The following is a 17,037-nucleotide window of genomic DNA, read 5'->3' as shown; positions in this document are numbered from 1 at the left end:
TGTCAGTTTGTCTCCGTGGTATGACAATTTTAACAATGTTATTATTGTTGTTTATGCTTTTTACAAATTTTGACTAGTTGTATTCTATGGATTAGTGTTAGATAGATGGATATTTGTTTTGTTTTGTTCCATTTTAGGGAGCCTTTGTAAGACCTGGCCAGGGACAACAGGTGGAAACTAGCCTTTTGGCTAAATCTGGCATATTTACTGAAATGTTTTTTAATATGCTTTATCCTTGTCAAATAAACAAGTAGAGCCTAAATACATTTCTTTTTTTTCTTTTTTTTAAAAAGGAACATACAGACATGAGAGTTTCAAACCAAGATGAGAGGTGAAAGAAGAATCATATGGTGCAAGATTGCAGAAAGTTAATGAACTGAATTTCATTCATGCGAGGCCGAGGAGCCAAACACCACCCCCACCTTTGTGTCCGTAACTCAGGAGAGAAACCAAGGAATGAATGAAAAAGCTCTCACATTTGTTTGCATCCTCCTGCTCACTGCCAGCGCTGACTCTCTGAGCTGTGCAGGCTCTCTCTCTCATTTCCTGCACGATGCGCCGAGCCTCTTCCATCATCCTGACTTTGTCATTTTCTAAAAGGGTGACGGATACTCCAGGTTTCACCTCAGACAGCTGCTTTATCAAATCTGACAAACCCGCAAGCAAGAGAGAAAACACAGTTGACGTTACACCTGCTGCCGAGGCTCACTGTCACAATGTCTGACACCACTGACCAGAATTTACAGACGGTTACTCAGTGCTATGAATTCTGTTAAGGTGAGATGTGAGATCACCTTCTACCAGTGTGAACACACACAGTCAAATCTTACTGACATACCTGATATTAATGTGAGTAGAAACTCGGCTTCAGACAGAAGATCATCTGTCTTCAGTATGGTCCTATTCACATTCTGCAAAACTGTGTTCAGATCTGATCCAGTTTGAAGAGTCTGAAAATTTGATAAAAAAATAAAAATAAAAAAAACAGTGTCAAGACCTTGCATGTGTTTCCACACAGGTTTCTGTTACTGCACTATAGAATGAACACAGATTGTTGGGTTGAGTGTTAGACTCACTTTACCTCCTGCTGTATTAAAACAATAGTTTACAATGACAAAACTATTCCCTCTGGTACTCACCACAGGTACCATGTTAGTCAGCTGATTAAAGTCGTCTCTGATAACATTCACATCTGTTTCCAGCTGTTCGACCTTTGGACCCAGATACTTCACAGCAGCACTGTAGCTCACAACCAGGACCTGAAAAGAACTCGGCATAAGGATACAATGTCAACAGATGTTTTTTTTGTTTGTTTTCTTTTCGTCTTTCTTCCTTTTTTAATATTTGGCAAGGATATAGTCAATATAACCTCCCTGTACCTTGGTTTCAGAGACATTAGCCTCTAGGTTGTTCAGTCTGATGTGTGAAACAGAGTCAAGACTGATGTTCTGCAGCTGCTGCTTCAGCCAAGACAGATCATCATCCATCTTCTCCAAATCCACCAGTAAAGAATAGGAGCAGGTGGTACAATCTGTCAGTAAATACATGCAGAGGATGAAATACATCTGGAAATAACATCTGGTTCATTCCAGATTATTGAAGAGGCTCTAAACCAGTCTTCTGATTGGCTAACTGATTTCTGCGTGTAAAATCTAAGTCTAAACACATAAAATCATGAAAGGATGGTGGGTCCATATTGGAGCTTGGGGTGTGGCTGTTTTGTTGTGACGTCACACAGTTACAGAAGTTCTGCTGGATGGTTTGAAAGCTTTGTTTCTTTACTTTTACTTTACTTTATTTTCTCACGACCACGTAAGTGGTATGGAGTACAAACAATAAAACAGTACAAATAATCAGACATAGTAAGAGGCAGTGGGGGCTGTACATACTTTGTACATACATCTCTGACCAGGACAGAGCAAAAACAGACTGTGTGCATTTCTCTGTGGACTGAGGGATTGATACTTTTCACAGTACTGATTTAGAACCTATACCTGCCTCATAGGCAACAACAAATGGAAATCTTTAATACTTACTTTTATGGGATCGTTAAGGTAAGTAATATCATCAAATATACGTTTATCATGTAACCTGACAAAAATATGTTATTGGTTGCATTACTGAAAATGGAGGCGCCAATGACTTTGATGCTTGATCCAACAACTGAAGTCAGTATACAGTATTTTGGCCTGCAATTTAGATTTGGACCATTCTTTTTTTTTTAATGTGCATCTCAGCCTTATAGAAATCCAATAATAAATCACTTACCGTTTAAAACTTAGTAATTACAAATGTATAATTACCTCTATTTAGAGAATCACAATTGTTCAAGATACTGTTCTCCGAGTTGCAGGGCTTGCAGCTGCCTCCCCGCACCATTGGGTTACCATAGTAACCATGGGCACATCTTAAAGAGAAGACAAAGAAGAGGGAGAAAGCTGCTGCATTTGTTCTATGCAGGACCACATTTTCAAATAATGTGCGCAACTTAGCAGTGCCAAATGCTGCCACACATTGCTGTGAAATTGAAATGTATGTGTTTGGATGTGTATGATTTACTGAGCAGTGGACAGACCTCTCACATTTGGCCCCAGAGTAACCACGTTTACATAAACACTCAACCACTCCTGAGCCGATGTCCAGACAGGCCAAAGCAAAACTGAGAAACAATAGATAAGATCTTCAAACAAATCAGACGAAAATCGTCATACAGCCAAGAAACAGAGAGAGACTGACTTGCTCCATGTGAAGGGGCATGGACAGACACGACAGGTCCTTTTGGCTGCGTTTCCATAGTAACCCTCTTTACACCGCTCACAGCGGTCACCGGTGGTGTTGAACTGACAGCTCTGGAGGTTGAAAAACAAAGAAAAACTCCAAGGCACTCTCTTGAGTTAATAAAAATGCCTTTAATTAATCTGGAATTGTCACAATGACATGTTTAAAATGACTACGACGCGTTTCGGCATCAAGCCTTCATCAGAGAGTCAAACCGATAATTCAGATACACCTAGGTCTTTTGTCTTGGTGTTTAGCCAATGACAAGTTGCCACTCGATTGCTGTGACCTGTGACCCAGAGTGGGTATTATATTTTCATTATCTGCACCCTTGAAATGTATATATAATGACCATTGTTTTTTCTTTATTTAGCCTTGTCACCTGTGGTTATAGCCAAGCCCCTTCTGCAGGAATTGGCTGCTGACCACACCCACTCCGGGTCCCAACTTGCCATTGGCTAAACACCAAGACAAAAGACCTAGGTTTATCTGAATTATCTGTTGGACTCCCTGATGAAGGCTTGATGCTGAAACGCGTCGTAGTAATTTTAAACATTGTGATAATGCCGGATTAATTAGGCTAAAGGCACTTTTATTAACTCAAGAGAGTGCCTTGGAGTTTTTCTTTGTTTTTCCACATCCCTTGGATCCCTCTCCAAAGAGCACCTCTAGTTTTGAGAAAAGAGTCCACGTGGCGCTCCTAGTTTTGAACATTTTTTAGTTCTGGAGGTTAGTTGGATGAAACACAACAGTGAGCTGTAAATCAACAAGTAAACATGAGTCATTTTATGTATGGGTATGTGCGTATGTGTGAACACCAACCACACAGTTCCCCGTTTGCTCATCACACTCAGTGGAGAGTCCGTTGCAGCTGCAGGGCACACACTGACCCCTGTTCGATCCAACCCGTTCCCAGTAGAAGCCAGAGCTGCACTTCTGTGTGGACACAGAAAACTGAACAGATGAACGTGGGAAAGTTAACACAAGCAGACACAGCGGCCGCACTCACCTGTCTGGAGAAGTCTCTTATCAGAAAGTAATCAAGGTCAGGCTTAGAGAAAAACACGTGGCCATATCAACACATGTCAACCATGTTTGACAGTACAAAGCCATTATGCAGCCTGATGAACATTTGTGAATGTAGGCTTTTTAAACCCAGGGTATAGAACAATGTCTAGTGGTTGTGATGTTCTCTAAAGGTGATCTCTTATCAGAATAAGCAGGTAAATAAGAATGACCAAAATCATCGTAGTTTGGAAAAAGACAGAAAGTACGTGAAGATCCAACAAAGAGCTGCATTACCTGAATAAGAGCACCTGCTGTTTGGTTGCTGAAGGCAGGATCACAGAACTTTGTTTTGCTGCGTGTCCTCTGGTGGATCTGAGCGTGTCTTTCATGCCAACACTTTGGCTGTCTCCGTGTAGAGGGACAAACCACAGGAAAGCACAGCAGAGCCAACCACAAAGATCTGTGCCAGTGCATTATAATGTCCTCGAGTGACAGAAAGCCTCTCTCTCTCTCTCCGAGAGCTCCCCTCCTCCTCAGGTAAACCTTATGGCAGGTGAACCTTGAAGCTTTGTATGTGACTCTCTTGGAGAAAAGCAGGACTATGAGAAACAGCCAGTGTAGGTAGGGCCAAAGTTCAGTGAGGTGTGGCTGAGGCTGCATGTCGTTTAGAAGGATTTGTAGGTCTGTCTCTCCCTCACTATGACTGAATTTAAGGTAAAAGCTGAATAGACAAAGTTTAAACAAAGAAAGACGGGTGGTCTCCTCTAACCATTCTTTCTGGGGGATCATTTATAGCCCAAATCACAGTTTAGTGTGATGACTATGTAAGGGGCCGTCGTTGTCATGAAAACAGGAGGTGAGGCGGTCCAGACATATAATAATAATAATAATAATTCATTAATTTTGTATAGCGCTTTTTCAGTGACCCAAAGACGCTTTACAGATGCAGTAAAATACAAAATAAAAAATAAAAAACTTATGGGTGGGGGAGGTTAAATGCTTGGGTGAAAAGGAAAGTCTTCAGTCGGGATTTGAAGAGGGGAAGTGATGGAGAGTCTCTGATGGGCTGGGGAAGGGAGTTCCAGAGGCGGGGTGCAGTCCGGGAGAAGGCACGATCGCCGTATGTTTTTAGCTTGGATTGTGGTACGGTGAGGGAAGAGGTAGTGGAGGAAAGGAGGGTTCGGGTGGGGCGGTGGCAGGTGAGGAGGTCAGTTAGATATGGGGGGGCCAGGGAGTTGAGGGCTTTGTAGGTGAGGAGGAGGATTTTGAGGGTTTTGACAGTGTTTCGCTTGTGTCCAGTGAAGAGATCACTATTATACACTACACTATTTACACTTAATAGCAAAACCATGACTGTATTAATCCCTCTGCCAGATGCCGGAAATAAACAGCGAGTTTGCCAAAAGTGATGTTGTTTTCCTTCGTATGATTTACATTGAGCACACACTCTTTTAGGTTGCCGAGATTTAAACTTCAGATCGATTTGGGAGCAATACTCAAATACAATGTGGTTGGACCACTTAGACCTATGTGAAATGTTGGAAAACAGTATAATATGGGACCTTTAACTGGTACATTTTACTATTTGAAAAAAAGAGTAAATGGCCATTGCAATGCATATTTGGAGTTTTTTCCTTGCCAAAAATTGATTACAGCTCCCGATGTTGCAAAAAGAGGGGGTTCTGCCTCAAAAGGAGTTAAACACTTGAAAAATTAGTTAAGCAGCGAAGAAACTGCTCAAACAGGCAATGGGTTTGAGTATATTCACAAGAACTTTCAGATAATAGAAATAGACCCGGCTGCTAATTAAGACTGGCTTTTACCTGTTCACACCTGTAGCCAGACCTGGCCCGTATAGGAGGCCGGCATCTATTTGAGACTCGTCTTTTATTTGAGAATTTATGGTAATACAGTTAAAATGTTTAGACTAGGTCAATGAGTACCAGTAGTCGAGATAGTCTTGAGGTCAGAAATTAGACATTTCCATTAAATAATTGATAATGAAATAGAGGGAGCGCTAAAATACCACACAAAGAGGTGCGTCTCACACAGCATGTGTAGCACTATATGGTCTTGCACTGGTTTGGGGTCAATAAGTGGAAAAACTGTGAAAAAAAACACGCACATCAGATAGGCCCAGTTAGGATGGGTGCTGGATAAAGGAGGAAATACTAGAAACATGAAGAAAATCCTCACACCATAAAAGCTCCCTTTCAAGGATTTCATAGCATCGTGACGTTTCGAGCACAACGCTCTTTTTCAAACAGCTGTTTTTGGGGTTAATAAGTCACATGACGTGGAAGCTATTGAGCCACAACGCTAATATTTACATTATGCAATAATAACTTGAGCACTTTTATATAAGTGAATGCAAAATCAGTTGCAATTGTTTCATGCATAGGTACTGCATTTCCATGTTTTTGGCTGATACAGCTCTGTAACCTCAGTGGTCTTCTGGGCTGTTCCCCAAAACTAAGAACAATTTTCAAGCAACAAATCTTCCCCTAAATTATGGAGGACAGATTTCAGTTTGCATCTGAACCTTATGTAAGCGTTACTTATTTAGCTACTTCATTTACATGTATTTCTCTCAGCTATGGACATAATGAGGTTGTCGTCTGTTTAGTTACTGACATCATTTATTACAAATATTTACATTATTACAAAATATGAAGGCATTGATTAAAATTGATATAAACTGGAGTGATCAACGGTGGCCCCGAAAGGTCAATGCACTGCCACTTAAGAAAATACATGCAAAGACACAAACTCACTCCAAATTCAGAAACAAATTCAGCAATATGACAGCACGTGAGCTGCAAAAAAAATCACAACACAATTTATATTTTGCAAATACATCCTGTTAGCTTAGCCATAGTCTCTTTTTAGGTCTGTCACTTTCCCCCGGAAACACTTATCTTCTGTTTTGGAAGGTTTGCAACACATGCATTGTGTTATTGACATAGTTGTTTTCTGAATTCATAGTACATTTTTGTGTTATTGCATGTTGCAGTATGTTGAGTTTTTAGGGCCAGAGAACAATACATATCAAAAAAATCAATGAGCTCAATGCGTAGCAAGGAAAAGAAACAATTCGGAGATTTTTTAAAATGCGTCAACGGGAGAGTCCCAGACTCTCCTTTAAAAGTAACAGCCACATTCAAGGTTATTCCAGTAACTTCTGCGTGAGACCTGCCCCCTTCACTTCATCCAGACTGAACCTTCAGCTCGGACAGGGTTCACTTTATGCACATAGCCACCAACTTCATTATTGCATCCCTGCAGAGTAATTCACATGAATCAGACAGGCTTTCAATGACATTTTGATTCTGAACATTGATGCAGCCAAATTGGAGAAACAGAATTAAAAATGACAAACCTCACAAATGGGATGTACGACAGACTGTACCTGGATAACAAAACAAACCTGTGTCATACACACTGATAGATTTCAGACTGAAACAATCAATTAAAATTCTTGTGAACTTGGGACTTACCAGGCAAACGACAAGACTTGCAAGATGCAAAATAACAAAGCAAGCCCAAAGTTCTTCCACTGTTAAGAAGAAAAAACACAGCTTGACAGACTGGTCTTAAACAACACAACACTGTACTGCAGTACAATCAAAGCAGTTCTTAACAGAAGTGATAACGTGTCTGAAAGTGATAACTGTAGGCTTACTCACCCAGAAGGCTGCACAGAGAGTCAACACAAGGCAAGTCTAGAGCAGTGAATGAAAGACAGACATGATAACACACCAACCTGGACTAAATGTGCGATAATTGTCCCAAATTGTTTCATTTATTTCTTTATCCTTTGACTCCATTGTTATTAAAACTAAACTAAAAAAAAAAATCAATATCAATAACAAGTGCTCAGTTTTCAAGACACTGTCCTTCCTTTAAAAAAATCAAGATTTTAAAGGCAGATCATTAATGTATAGACATCAGTATTACAGTGTGTAAAACAGGGAAAGCAAAAATAATTAACTTGTGTACTTACAATCATGATTGTGGTGGCCAGTGCTCGTGTTTTGTCACACATCCTTTTCAGCTGCTTCACTGGCCCCAGCAGAAACATGGTGCTGTTCAACAGATCACAGGTAAACACGCATATAAAAATGTACATATTCAGTGTGAATATGTTGCCCACACAGATGTTCAATCACATAATCACATAATCCAAACTCCTTCAAATTCAACCTCCAGCTGTTTCACACTAACCTGCACAGAGCACATATGTTCCCAAAAGTGTAAAAGACGATGAAGAGCGTGAGTCCAATTTTTGGGAGGAAGAGCATACAAACTCCCTGCAGGACAGAGGAGAATACAGAAGACTCGTTGGACAGTGATTCACACATTAACTGCATATTTTATCTGTACCAGAGGACAAATCTCACAAAAGGCCTTTGTGAGATACCCCCGCTCAAAGTACAACCATGTTTTTTCCATCTCATTTATGTGTCTGTTTTATGAAATAAATGGTTGTATAAAAAATATTTTAGTACTAAATTGGATGGAATACAACAAAAGAATATAGGTTAGGGGATCTGTGTCTATCCCAGAACAATGGTATTAAAAATACATATCATTTAATATACCACCATATTTTTTTACTAGGAGTGCAGTGGCCCCAAACTTAAAATTTGAGGAGCGCAAGCATGCAATTTAAAGGGAAAAGATCATAAATCAACTTTAAAAGCAAATATTACATTATTATTATATTTCCTTTTCATTCATGATCCTCACACACATTGGCCTGCCACATGTAATGACAGATTCCAGATTCTTTGAGTTGCTGCTTCCAAGTTTCACCAGTGTTAAATAAAACCCCAACAAATTTACTGGTTGCACATGTGCAATTGGGTGTAAAATTTACATGGACTGTCTCAAATTTTAGGCGCAGAATGCCCCCATTTTGAGACAGTTTGGAGCCCTGGCCACTGACAAGTTTTACACCAATCAGCCATAACAATAATACAGCCTATAATGACCTTGATGATTCCTAAATGCTAACAATTATTACAAGCTGTCACCTTCAAGGAAACACATGATCAGATCAGACCATTGAGTTGTTCCTTTTCCACCATGCACTGTACAGTGAAAAATAGACTACAACAGGGAACTACAGGTCAGGTGTAAATGTTTTAAGGGAAGGACACACAACATATCTCTATGCACGTTACAGTGTGAACATCAGCTGGAGAACGGGTCAGTGCTGCTACATGAATGATCATCACATCGTCCACATTCCTCAGAGCAAGAAGAACCTGTCAGGTCACATCACCTCCCTGCGCTCTTCTTCCTCGTCGTGACACAAAAAAACACATGAGGACAATCAATACAGAAATTAATCATAGATAACAGATCCATACCAAAAGTGTGCACACGCCCCCCACCACGAAACAGGCGACGAATCCCTTCACACGTGTTCCCCAGCCCAGAGTGGAGGCTTCATTCACGGTCTGCATTGACACACATGAGAAGAGCATCAGCGGGGATCACAGGTTAAACACCACTGGTCTGAGGTTTAGAGTTTAGTTTTACCTCTAAAACGGTCCGGTTGTCTCTGCTCGACTCTTCTCCGCTCAAAACTGATTTTAATTTATCCATGGCTGAAGATCGTTAGCCTACGACTTCACCAGATCAGACCAGTGCGCCCAATAATGCGATCGTTTCCTGGACTGCCAAACAAAATTAGCCGGTTTCCTCGACGTCACATGGCTGATTGACTGCTTACCTGGCCAGGTGGATGACTTGAGTTTAGTCACACCTGGGCGGAGACGCAGCAGGAGGCCTCACTCACACCCAGCCAGTAATGTGGAAGGGAGATTATAACCAGGTAGCCTAAGTGTTATCATATCATATATTTAAAATGAGGAATCAGATACTTTACATCTCTTTTATCTATTTAAGCTATTTAGCATTTTAAAGTAGCCTAATTTTTGTATTAAGTAGACTATTGCAACTTTAGGTAGGTCAGTGGGTAGTCAATCAGACATGTAGCCCCAAAGGTTCACGGTTGCTGTTTACTTTAAATCCCTAATGACATAATCCACACAATTAAGCAACATAAATTTTAAGTATTAATCAACATTTTAAAAAATAATCTATCCTTTTTTTTTTTTTTTTTTTTTTTTTAAGTATTGAGTATTTTTGATGCCATCATACTACTCTTGATTATGACTTGCTGTTCTCAGTCTTCTCCTGAGATAATCAAATTGACATTTGGGTTGTAGACTGAGGCAGTGTGACATTTTATAGATATACAATAGATATTGAAGTACACATTTGAAAATGCTGAGAGCAACAAAGGATCGGGGAAATAACTTGTGTTTGTTTGTAGTTGAGGATGGATATTGTGTAGGAAACTAAAAATGTATTTCTAGCAACAAAAATTGAGATTTCAACCTGTTTTGTTTTTGAGTTGTGTAGGTTTGTGGATAGTTATAGGATTGTCAGTGGGGGACATATTGTGTATGTATGCATGTATGTATGTATGTGGCTTTCTCATTAGACTGCTTATTGTTTTGTAATGAAATGGGAAACGAGGGTTCAGCAGCTATAAGCTTTGCTTCAGTCAAAACTGTTTTCAACCAGCTATTTTGTCACTACCTTGAACTCTGTTTTGTATAATTTTTTTGATGCTGTGGTCGAAATATACATTAATTCATTCATATTTTCTTGATAAATCAGTCATTATAACAAGGGGTTTCATAATCAATGATGACAATCCTTAGTCACCTTGGTACCATACAACAGTTTCAGGTATGTAGCACCACACTGCTTTGCAGAAATTTGCAACGACATATCAGCAACAAAACCTGTGTCATCAGACAAGTGCCACGCAGTGGTACGTCACTTCAACATTAAAGATCTTTGTTGAGCCCTGTTATACATACAGTGTGTACAAATGATGCACTCAGTTTAATGATAAGAGGTAAATAACATTTACAGTAACTCTGTGGATATTATAGCTATTAAAGTAAGTGTAAAAGTGCATGATACATGGACACTGTTAAGACAAACACTGAATAAATTCTGTACAAGTGAACACATTAACAATAGCCACAGTTAATTTGTCTACAGTCATGTCAAAAAAAAAGTTAAAGATTCAAAGACTTTAATAAAATTCTTATCGTTTGGCATTGGGTTTGTCTCACATGTATTAATCAAACTTGGATAGCATTATGAAATGGAAAAGACACATGGAAATACCTTCAAGTAACTCTCTGGTCATCGGTGACCTGTTTTCACCACTAGATGGCACTATACTTCACACCAACATGTCTGGGCAGGGAAGTTTGGCAGGTTAAACGTAAGGCGTGAAATCTAAAAAACCTTTTCTTGTGAGTTCACTTATACTGTGTGTGCAAAATAATTATAAAGGGATATGAGAGAATATAAGTAAAGTATTATGCCACAGCAAAAATAAATAGCAATGAACAACAAAAGTAAGGCTAAAGAGGGCGTACGGCTGATTAAAAAAGGCAGAGGTAGACATATACAGGCATTTCTGAAGGAGAGCATCCAGAGACCATGTCCTTTTCCCCTTTTTTGTCTGCATTCCTTGATTCTAGTCCTATGTCTGCGCATATTATATCCCTGATTTAACTGTGATACACATCTGTCACAATGTAGTGTCAAGTCCTTTTCATAAAATCTCATCCTCTGACTCTGGGTCCCTGTCTCTGGGCTTCAGGAGCCCCATTTCCATCGGAGGGGTCCTCTTCAATCTGGAGCGAACCACACTATGAAAAAAAGCACAACAGACAGTGTGTTGGAGCAGCTCGAGTTGTTAATCCTAGTGTGGATGATTTGTAAGATTTTCTGGACAAATACACGAGCAGCAGCTTATGGGACATCTGGTGTGGAGTGGGTTCTCACCAGCTGACAGTGCAATAGAGCACGCTCACAACGAGCATGGCGAAGGCGAGGTGCCAGGAGTAGCACATGGTGATAAACATCATGTTGTTGTGATCCTTTAAGTCCCACTCTGGGCCACTGGGAGGGTACAGCACAAAACCAATCTGTGTGCAAAGACAGGGTAATGTTAAGAGCTAGAAGCAACCTCCACCATGCACCCATACTCATACATACACACACACACACACACACACACACACACACACACACACACACACACACACACACACACACACACACACACACACACACACACTCAGACACACACACACCTGCCAGAACCAGCTCCCCTGCAGGATGGTGAGGGTGCACCGCAGCAGCTCCAGAATGATGTTGCCTCGGTGGAAGACCTCCAGGCAGGCAACCAAGGCCTGTCCAAAGACGGCGTAGAGCAGAAGCAGATGGACATGGACGTCCAGCATACTTCTTCCATGGAGATGGTAGAGGAAAAGAAATCCTGCAGAAACAAATGAAAGTCATCATGGAATAGGCCTATATAGAAAACAGAAAATGTGTTTTTATCACTTTTCTGCTTTCTTAGTATGATGCTGACAAATAAGAAGCATTCTTTACTGTATTGTTTTGTTATCCAGTCATAACCAAAGTCATAAACATGTATCAATGCACCGTTCCTGGCTGAGTCTCTATTGATCTAATAGAATATTAATGTAACACAATATCCTCAACGTCCATGGTCCAAATCGTGGATTCCCACACTTTTACCTGTAGTTCAGGTTGTAATTCTCCAGCTATACCAATTTTATTTGGCAAAATAAGTCTATATTATTGAGTAGATAGTACTGGGTCACTGAGTGAAACAGACAGCTGAATGTATAACTATCATTATAAACACTCATAAACTACCATAAGACTTTATAACAATAAGCATAACACATCATAGAGCATTTTATAATGGCTTATAAGATCAAGTATTATAATAGAGTTATACTTGCTCTATGATGTGTTATGCTTATTGTTATAAAGTCTTATGATAATTTAGAGTGTTTATAATGATAGTTATACACATCTATAAGCCAATTATAACACATTATTACGTGATCAAAATCACTGCCGTATCAAAATGAAGATTTAAAAATGCTCTTTTTTACCTTCATTAAAGAAAGCAATGGCCAGCATGAGCCTGTCCAGTGCGAGTGGGGCAGCCTCTGTGGTGTGGATGATCAGAGACACGGTCGCAGCCAGGCCAAAGAAGAGGTACATGGTGGCGTGCTGCCAGTTCATCAGCTGCTCCCAGTGTTTCTCTGCAAAGTCGTACAGCTGGAGCCTCGGCCCACCTGCAGCAAACTGCTCTGCCAGCATCCCTGGGGGACACGGGGAGGTTAGTGTTAAAAGAGTGGATACTATAAAAACATCTGGTTTCATATTGTGCCACTATATTAATCAAAACTGTTTCCAAATATTTTTGTAAGGGAAGACCTGCTTACCAACTAAAGAGAAGAAGAGTATGACTGAGCTCTCAATGATCTCCAGGCGGCGCTGTGAGGCTCTGCTGGACAGTCTGGTGGATCCTATGTTCTTGTTCCTGCGGCTGGCGTGCCACAGGGAGTACTTTCCTGTCCACCAGATCCCGGCCACGAGGAAGAAGCTCCCAGGGAGTGCGTGGCCCTTGAAGCTCCCCATGACTTGCAACACCTGAATCAAAACATAAACATATTGCTGCTAACAAGAAACTGGTTGAAAAGCGACCCTCCAAGTCCAGGACAGTGGCTGGATATTGTTGAGGAGATTCACTCGATGGAAAGACTGACTTCCTGTCTGACCTTGGACCAACGGTGGCATAATATGAAAAAAGATCAATCAAATACTCAGCAGACCTAATGGACAGCTGCAACCAGAGTGCTGTGCCCCACTTCTATTTATTATTCTAACAATTTTACATTATTTTACTTTACCTACTTTTATTTTATTTTTCGCCTGCCATCATTTTGGTAACTTGCATTGTTGTGCAATGGCTGTTGTTTATGTAAAACAAGAAAAATAAATAAAAAGTTAAAAAAAAAAAAAAAAAACATATTGCTGCTCTCCCAATCTTTCAAAACACATGTTTACTTCTTCCACCACATCATAAACCATTACACCAGTCTTTTTCAACCTTGGGGTCGGGACCCCACGTGGGGTCCCCTGAAATTCAAATGGGGTCGCCTGAAATGTCTGGTATCTGATACTCAAAAAATTACTGATAAAAATATTATTATTCTTTTTTAAATTATGGTTGAAAACACCACACACAATCTTAAACAACAGTATTCTTTACTTTCACTTTCTCAAATATAAATCGAGTTCAAATAAAATGCAGCATATGAAAATGTCTGAGCTGGTGCATCTGGATTGAGGGCGTGGGGTCGCCAGAAATTTGTGAGGTCAAAATGGGGTCACGAGCCAAAAAAGGATTGCATTACACATTAATATAGCAGCCTACACACCCCACCAGCAAGCAAAGAGTCTTGGTTTCGTTCACACTCCAAGAAACCTGCAGTATAAATGTTCCTCCTGTAGCACAGAGGTGGTATTTTTAGCTGAAATGAGAGGAGAATCGTGCAGGAGGCCCTGCAATTAAGTTAAACAGCATAATCAGACATAATTAGTGTGCATTTTGGCAACGGCCAGCTTACCTTGGTAGAAGTGTGTCTACACAAGGGAGGAAAGCTGTTAAAGCTTGGAGAGACTTGCGCCTTCACCCTTAAACATGTGAAGCTACTGTATAGAGCAGTTTAGAGTACACCACTGCTCCCTCCATGCACTGGCACGGATCACATGATCTCCTATGTAATGCTTAGCCATCATTTCCTCAGCAATTAGAAAAGCTTGTGATTGATGTGCTGCTGTCTGTGGGTGCAGCCCAGGCTGTTTATCCCTACATTCTCTCAAAGGAACAAATGGATGTCCAGCAAAGGGGAAATGATAAAAACAAACAGGCTGTCATTTCAAAGTGGTGGATTGTGCAGTTTGGTCCATTGTGCACCTCCTCATTGTGTCACTGCAAATATGAAATGAGTTTAAAGAGCTTTATGAGCCTGTTTGACTTCAGTCCACTTAGCGGTAAATAATGCTTTGTAAACTCTGAGAGAAAAGCAGGGCTGACATCAGGAGTGAGCTGAGAACAGGGGATAAGGTGTAGGCTACGGCCGTAGTTTCCTTTGTGATGGAGATGACAGACAATATTCTGCCCCGAATCAACAAAGGGAAACCTTTTGAAGGAGAACATGCAATACAAACAGATTGTTTCAGATGTGAAACCGCGCTCATCTGTGTCACGCGGCCCTTTGTCCGAAGCATCCTCCCCAGATTGAGGGGGGGATAAAAACACTTCAGTCGCCATGGCAACAACTCCATCATGTCACTGGAGTGCTGCTGGAAAGACCATCAAGTGTCCGTCTGATTTAATCAACAGTGACATCTGTGCTGCCTTGTTTCCAGACTCAGTGGTTCACACATGTCTGCACGTCAGACGTTCCAGGAAATAAACAGTGTCTGTGTGTTTACTGGGATTATACAGATGCAGATAGAGAGGGAGATTTGGGCAGCTGTGTGCTGCACTTCAACCGAGCGGGAGTTGTGTACTTTTTCTTCCATTTTATTTATTGATATTCTACCTATACAAAACATACAATCAGTTCTATGTATGTTCAGGTGTTCAGCCCCACCTTGACCAACTGCAATATTGAAGTATTGATGCATGTCTGCTTTTGATACTTGAATTTGCAACAGCAACAATGTAAATACTGGGTTTTACTTACTAGCATGTTGGATTATTCATAAAACCATTTGTACAGTCGGTAAACAAACTTTTTAATCCTGTAGTCCTACAGTATTCACGCTGATGTACACTGCCCTTTGTGAAATTATATTACAGTAATAATATTTTATTATGGACTAAACTGTCACTGTTCCACAGGCTATGTAAATAACAAGGCTGCTTTGATAACACAGAGCTGGAGCATTTCTCTCTTTCTTCATGATCTCTTGGAAACTCATCTGTTAACATGTTCAACACTTACTCTGCACTTTTACTGCAAGTCCTTAGTATAATATCCTGGCACTTATTAAATAAGTGTAGCACTTAACATTTAGACTAAAGTTCCTGCTGAATTAAAGCTATTGATGTTCCTCATACACTTTGGATAAAAGCCTCTGAGTCTGACAAATTACTAAATGTAACTGATCTTAACTAGAGGAGGGTTTATAAAATCAAAGTTACATCTCACAGAAATGTTATTCTAAGGAATGAAGTTCTCCCTTTGTTTTTCCCCATCTGGAAGAACTGACAGAAGCTGTACAGTTTATGAATACACACTGTCGCCTGCTAAAACCTCATGAAAGAGATAAGTGAGGTTTGCCCTCTGAGATTAGATCAGAGTCAGCATACTGACGAGTTATGTGGTTTTGAGTCTCTAAATGTGAACTGCAGTAAAAGCTTATTTATAGACACTTTTATGGTTTTTAAGGTGTAAAAACAGAAATGTTTCTTTGACTATATATCAGGCCCATAAAACTACAGTATAAGATAGCCTACAGTAGACTTGACTTCCTTTATAGCAGAAAAAGGGTGTGGGGGGGGGGGGGTCTTACCCGAATCTGTTTGTGTCTGGAGATGAAAAGTTACTAAAAGTCCGTTCAACCAGAAAAATCAAAGCATCCTCATATTGTCTCTGTGTCCATCACTTCCCGGCAGCAAATAGCCTACAAAAATGTTCTCCTCTGTTGTTCAGATGTAGGCTACATTAAGTAGATGGGCTTTCTCCTCCGGGCCTGAGACCCACCAGCCTCCAGACCAGACTCGTTTCACAACCTCTTTTTTTCCCTTCTTCTTCTTATTTTCCGACTCTAAACACTTTAGGCTTTTACTCTCCAGGAAACTATCCCATTGGATGGCTGAGGTGAGCTGGCGTCATCGGTCCGTGCTCTTATTGGCTGAAGTCCACGTCAGTCTCAGGTGTCCACGTGTGCACTTTCACTCCACCCGCCTCGTACTCGCCTCGGTCCCTCCCTCCTTCCCTCGCTCCCTTCCTCCCTCCCTCCCTTAAGCGGAGGAAACCGCTACTTTCCATCCGGAGAGGGCAGGCCGTGCCGTGCCGGGTCCGGGTCCGGGACACGACCTCCAGCACGTACACCGCAGCTGGAGGAGCTTCCTCCTAGGCTGCTCCAGCTGTTTTCATTCACGCCACATCGAGACAGTCTGTGTTATTATTATGATACAAGTGTGGAGAGACGTGTGCAATGCTGTACTGAAGTGTGAACTGTGACAATCAGAGTGTATGAAGCAAACAACTAGAATAGTCTGCTACTGTTTCACAGCAAAACAAT

General features: G+C 40.8%; 2 protein-coding genes across 2 annotated transcripts; both read right to left on the bottom strand.

Moving 5' to 3' along the window:
* Window positions 1-7,025: 7,025 nt before the first annotated feature.
* sft2d2a (SFT2 domain containing 2a) lies at window positions 7,026-9,399 on the bottom strand (the record flags this gene model as incomplete). Its single annotated transcript, XM_083969570.1, has 8 exons — window positions 7,026-7,065; window positions 7,166-7,195; window positions 7,284-7,342; window positions 7,473-7,508; window positions 7,790-7,871; window positions 8,011-8,096; window positions 9,162-9,251; window positions 9,334-9,399. The coding sequence occupies 8 exons, from the start codon at window positions 9,397-9,399 to the stop codon at window positions 7,026-7,028; spliced, it is 489 nt and encodes a 162-aa protein (XP_083825696.1).
* A 1,952-nt stretch (window positions 9,400-11,351) lies between these two features.
* tmem45a (transmembrane protein 45a) lies at window positions 11,352-16,495 on the bottom strand. Its single transcript, XM_083969835.1, has 6 exons — window positions 16,303-16,495; window positions 13,158-13,365; window positions 12,822-13,034; window positions 11,985-12,169; window positions 11,674-11,816; window positions 11,352-11,537 (listed from the first exon to the last, which is right to left on the bottom strand). The coding sequence occupies exons 2-6, from the start codon at window positions 13,351-13,353 to the stop codon at window positions 11,441-11,443; spliced, it is 834 nt and encodes a 277-aa protein (XP_083825961.1). The 5' UTR covers window positions 13,354-13,365; window positions 16,303-16,495; the 3' UTR covers window positions 11,352-11,440.
* Between the last annotated feature and the right edge of the window lie 542 nt (window positions 16,496-17,037).

Source organism: Trachurus trachurus (genome assembly GCF_905171665.1).
Source record: "Trachurus trachurus genome assembly, chromosome: 4".
Classification (NCBI taxonomy): Eukaryota; Metazoa; Chordata; class Actinopteri; order Carangiformes; family Carangidae; genus Trachurus; species Trachurus trachurus.
This window is presented reverse-complemented; position numbering and strand designations above follow the sequence as displayed.

What these genes read in the sequence shown, in the direction of transcription:
- tmem45a (XM_083969835.1), bottom strand. Translation starts at nt 13,353, where the DNA reads ATGGGGAGCTTCAAGGGCCACGCACTCCCTGGGAGCTTCTTCCTCGTG. An exon ending in CATTGCTTTCTTTAATGAAG is followed by an intron (nt 12,170 to 12,821) that starts GTAAAAAAGAGC and finishes TTGTTTCTGCAG; the next exon opens with GATTTCTTTTCCTCTACCAT. An exon ending in AGGGGAGCTGGTTCTGGCAG is followed by an intron (nt 11,817 to 11,984) that starts GTGTGTGTGTGT and finishes CTTTGCACACAG; the next exon opens with ATTGGTTTTGTGCTGTACCC.